Source organism: Tachysurus fulvidraco, chromosome 7, assembly GCF_022655615.1.
Source record: "Tachysurus fulvidraco isolate hzauxx_2018 chromosome 7, HZAU_PFXX_2.0, whole genome shotgun sequence".
In the NCBI taxonomy this organism is placed as follows: Eukaryota; Metazoa; Chordata; class Actinopteri; order Siluriformes; family Bagridae; genus Tachysurus; species Tachysurus fulvidraco.
In genome coordinates, this window is record NC_062524.1 from 15,355,942 (window position 1) to 15,361,238 (window position 5,297).

A 5,297-nucleotide genomic window follows, 5' to 3' on the forward strand; every position below is an offset into this window, starting at 1 on the left:
TGAAACCGTCAGATCATCAAACGCGAGGGAGGATCAAACAGTCGAGGAGTTAACGGGTCAAACGGGAGATCAGTGAGCCGAGGGGCTCATTTGCATATGTCAAGAGCGTGCTGTATTTGCATACGGGACGTATTTATAGGCTCGTGCGTCAGGAATAAGGAGTCTTATTAAGCAGACTATATTACTCACACACGCACACACACGCACGGACTCTCTGGTAACTTTTCTCGTGATGATGAGTGCGCTCGTGCTCGGTGGTCCCAGCAGCAGCAGCAGCAGCAGCGGATTCTCTTCACACGTCTCCGTCGCGACTCCCGGTTCTCTCCTCCTGAATGCGCACCTGGCCCCGGCGGCGGAGCGGCTCTCGCGCAGCGCGCTCTCGCCTCCTGCAGAATTCGCGCACCTCAGCGGCGTCCTGCGGCGGCGGCAGCTTTACTGCAGAACCGGGTTCCATCTGGAGATCCTGGCGGACGGAAGCGTGCAAGGCACCAGGAAAGACCACAGCAGATTCGGTACGTCAACAACAAATATCACCGTTCTTAAGTTATTATTCGTAATTTCGATCTGAATCTGTTTTCCTTCAAATCTGTCAGTTTTATCTCTTTACATCATTATTATTTTACTAGCTTTATTACTGTTATCATTAGTACCATCAGTAACGTCTCTAACACACACATTAATATTCTAAAAGTACAAATTGTGTAAACAATAAATGGTATTGTTTATTTTGGTCCTTCATACAAATTGAAATAAAACAAGGGTCACTAAAGAGATTCGGTACATAATGATTGTACAACAGATAAAAGTTCCACCCTTAAAAGGACAAGTACCTGTGTGTGTGTGTGTGTGTGTGTGTGTGTGTGTGTGTGTGTGTGTGTGTGTGTGTGTATATATATATATATATATATATATATATATATATATATATATATATATATGATTTTGAAGTTAAACTTAAGTTTTTCCTTTTATTTTCTCTCCCATGTAGGTATTCTGGAGTTCATCAGCCTGGCTGTGGGGTTGGTGAGCATCCGTGGTGTAGATAGTGGCTTCTACCTGGCCATGGACAGCAGAGGGCATCTGTACGGCTCGGTGAGTGTGAATCTCCTTCCAATGAAATGACATTGATTTGGTTTAATTATCTGCATCTGAATCCACCAACAGGAGGCAGATGTAATGTTACGTTATTCACCCTGCTTGTGTCTAACCTCCTACTCTTTTTTTTTTATCTTCTGCAGGAAAAGCTGTCGGCAGAGTGTGTTTTCCGTGAGCACTTTGAGGAGAACTGGTACAACACCTACTCGTCCAACCTCTACCGGCACGGTGAGCGAGGGCCGCACTACTTTGTTGCTCTAAACAAAGACGGCACTTCAAGAGACGGCGCTCGATCGAGGAGGTACCAGCGCTTCACACACTTCCTCCCACGTCCTGTCGACCCTGACCGCGTGCCCGAGCTGTATAGAGACATCCTGGGACAAAGCTGAGGCAAGGCTTAGAGTTCAGCCATGCTGAACATCAAAGAAAGCCCTTTGGTTTGGGGTATAAAAGGTTACTCCAGCTTGGGAGATACACTCCTGGATTGATCTGCCATTTTGGGCAGATAATCTGGAAGCACAAAACATGACCAAACACCCATAAATCCCTTTTTTCTGGAGGATATACGGTCACTCTGTTGAAGAGGAGAGAAAGGAAAAGGGATATGCCACCATCTGGGGTATGATGGACATCCATCACAGCCCTTGTTTCTGGAGAAGTGAAGATTCCTTTGGTGGGAAACTGTATGGAAAAATCATCTGCCCTTATTTGGTGCAAAAAAAACCAAAAACATTTGTCCATCCTGGGCAAAAATGTTGGACCTGTACCTCCAACGTCCACAATATCCATTGCCACTTTTCCACCGGAAAGAACCGGGTGCTGGTTCAGAGCTAGTGCTAGTGCTGGTTCAAAGTTGGATCCACTGGCGAACCTTCTAAGAACCAGTTTGCCTTTCCACCGGCTAGAGAGCCATCACAGCACAGAGTGTGATGTCACTGTATACGTGTCACGTTTCCCAGCAACTTTAACGCAGCAGCGGCAAACACAAACACATCAAAAATGGCGGATGTTGCTTTACTGTTAATGCTCATGGCTTTGCGAACCTACATTGGCATCCAAGCTCGGCGAATCCAAAGTGTACGTGCAAAGTGTAAGAGCCGGTGCTTTGGCTGTCAAAACAGAAAGAACTGGTTCTAAAGCACTCAAACTGCCTCGGTGGAAAAGGGGCACATGTGTCCTTCTGGTTGGAGCTTAAAATATCTCTGTGGTTGAGAAGAAATCTAGGAATGATCTGTTATTTCCATAGAACCCTTGGTCCTGGTGCGTAAATGGCCATGTCTACGGTTATATTGAGCCAGTAATCTGCTTGTTAGATAAAAAGGATGTACATCCCTAAGAACCACTCCATACACTGATAAGCGGCAAAAACATGGAGAAAAGCAGCTTGCTCATGTAGCATGTTATAGCACATGTTGAGATACTGGGGCAAAGTTCTACAGGAGATCAGGACAAATGGACAGTTTTGGATAATGAAGATGGAACAATTTCTGGGAAGTCATTAATACTTCCAGAACATTCTGTAAAGCGAGGACAATCCTGATTCTTCAAAGATCTTAAAGATCTTAGTTAATATTTTGGATCAGGGCAAAATTGACGCTTAAAAACTCCATCGTTTGGGTCTCATAAAACTCCGGGACAGTTGATGACCTACTGACTGAAATTTCTGCTTCTGAAGGAAATTCCATCATGGTCAGGACATTTAAACCTCTACCAAACACTTCATGATTAGTTTAGAATTTAAGTTTTTTATTAAATACATCTATTTATTTTATGTATTTATTTATTTCCAAAAGTATATTTTTACAGGTCTATAGAATATGTTAAAATGGATGTTTTTTCAAGACAATTATCCTGGGAACATTTTCATATCAGAGATTTAGAGCTGCTCTTGTTTTGTTGCTTATCATGTCACACACACACACACACACACACACACACACACACACACACACACACACACACACACACACACACACACACACACACACACACACACACACACACACACACACACAAACACACACAGTCAAGATATTTCCAGAATGTTCTGGAGCTCATTCAGGAATTAAAGTGATTTAAAACGATTTCAGATGGTTTGGTCTCTTCTTTCTGTAGGACTACAGGATTACAAGGTCAGAGGTGAAAGGTTATTGAATATCTGATTAGGGACTAAAGGACTGAAAGATGTTAAATATGGAGAAGAGGTTTATGTGAAGGTTTTTCTTTCTTTCTTTCTTTCTTTCTTTCTTTCTTTCTTTCTTTCTTTCTTTCTTTCTTTCTTTCTTTCTTTCTATCCTAATGGTTCTAACTGGAACCTTAGACAACAGATGGGTTCTGAGTAGAACCCATTTGAAAGGCTAGAACAATGAACCTTTTAAAGAACATTTGAGGAACTCTTTTAAGACTGATGAAAAGAGGTATGGAGTCTCTGAGAAGTGCCTTCAGGAACCTTGAAGATTTTTAAATCACAGTTAAGGACTCTAAATATATATCACTAAAATAAATAAATAAAATATAACACTAATGGTTTGTTTTAGAAGAAGTTTCTATCTCTAGTGAACCTTTAATGTTTCTGGAACCATCTAACAGAGGGTTACTTAATACCTAAGTGATTAGAATGGACGCTTTTGACACTGAACGAGTTACAAGGTTTTGAGAAAACAAAAGGATATATTTTATCCCTCTGCTCTTTCTTGCACTTCATAGACATGAAGTTCTTACAAACTGAGGAACCAAAAAAAACAAAAACGTCCTCGATTGGTGGTGTTTTAGAACCATTTTGTTGTCTTAAACCTTCTAAACCAGTCTCTAGGTTCTATCACTCACAAATAATAGTTTTATTGTGTTTCTATTGTCATTGTACTTATACACATGAATAGGATACAATTACAAGCTCTTTTACAGATTCCAGTCTGGAAGGAGGCAAGGTCAGAGATCAGGGTCAACCATTGTACATCAGTATTGAGCCGTTTGGAGCAGTTTGAAGCTCAGTGAGCTGGCTTCAGGGCCTGGGAGCAGTTAACTGCCTGTTCCTGGACTGTTAAAGGCTTCATCTTAGAAGACTTGATGAAGCTCTAACTAGCATCCACATTTCGGATTCCATCACCATCTCTAAGCATTTACTCACTGACAAAGCCAAATAAATGTAGGCCACATTCTGACTTGCCCCAAGTAGAACCATTAGGCTTTCTCTGGTTGTCCGTTGGGGAGAACAATAAAGGGTTCTACATGGAACCTTACATCAAAGTGTCTAAAATGTTGACACTATCATTGAAAGCTTGGAAACCTTAATTATCCAAAAATTTAACAAGTAGATCATCAGTTTTTATTTCAGAAAAGTTTCCAAAGAGAACAATCGTACAAAACGTACAAAACTCCATACAGAAATAACCCAAACAACCTGTAAAGAACATTTAAGGAACCAAACAAGATATTACACACACTTAAAAGTAGGGCTCTTCAAGAGTTCTGAGCTTTCTCTACATGGAGCAGTTTTAAAAGTTCGACATTTCCATATCGCCCTTTTGAGGGAACCATTTAAGGTTCTTCATATAACCAGGCAAGAAAAAGTAGAACTTTCTAGAAGAATGCTATAACCGTAAACAAAGCCAAGAACTCCTAAGGAACCGTAAGAGAGCATCTCTGTGTCTATTGATTACATGCAATTTGCAGTCAGACAGTAAAAGCAGTGATGTCATCAGCCTGAGTCGCGTGTCGTCTGAGTGTGTGACACATGCTGCAATTACATGCTGGCTGGCGGCCATCTTGTTCCTCTCGTCCCGTCACTCACTACCTTTTTCTCATTCAGGTCTTTGTGAATCATCTCCTTTGATGACACTTAAGTAGGGCTGAGTGCATGTCAGCACATCTGGCCCTGAGTGTGAGAGTGTGTGTTTGGGCGAGGAACTGAGGAGGAACTGATACTTTTAAATGACATAAGGGTGGGTAAGGTGAACACGCGTATATACACACACACACACACACACACACACACACACACACACACACACACACACACACACACACACACACACACACACACACGCACACACACACACACATTTAGCAATTGAATGAGATGGATGTGGGCTTTCAGCGTGTGTAGTGGAGAATGAAAGGCGTTAGAGTACCTGCATGGAGGACGGACAGTAAACACACTTCCTTTAGAAGCTGTGTGATGATCATGTAGCATGCGGGCAACA

The 5,297-nt window shown here is 41.9% G+C and overlaps 1 protein-coding gene across 1 annotated transcript; it reads left to right on the forward strand.

The window, feature by feature from the left end:
• Positions 1-1,987, forward strand: fgf20a (fibroblast growth factor 20a). The gene is made up of 3 exons (XM_027134804.2): positions 1-512; positions 989-1,092; positions 1,239-1,987. The coding sequence occupies exons 1-3, from the start codon at positions 233-235 to the stop codon at positions 1,482-1,484; spliced, it is 630 nt and encodes a 209-aa protein (XP_026990605.1). The 5' UTR covers positions 1-232; the 3' UTR covers positions 1,485-1,987.
• The last annotated feature ends 3,310 nt before the right edge of the window (positions 1,988-5,297 follow it).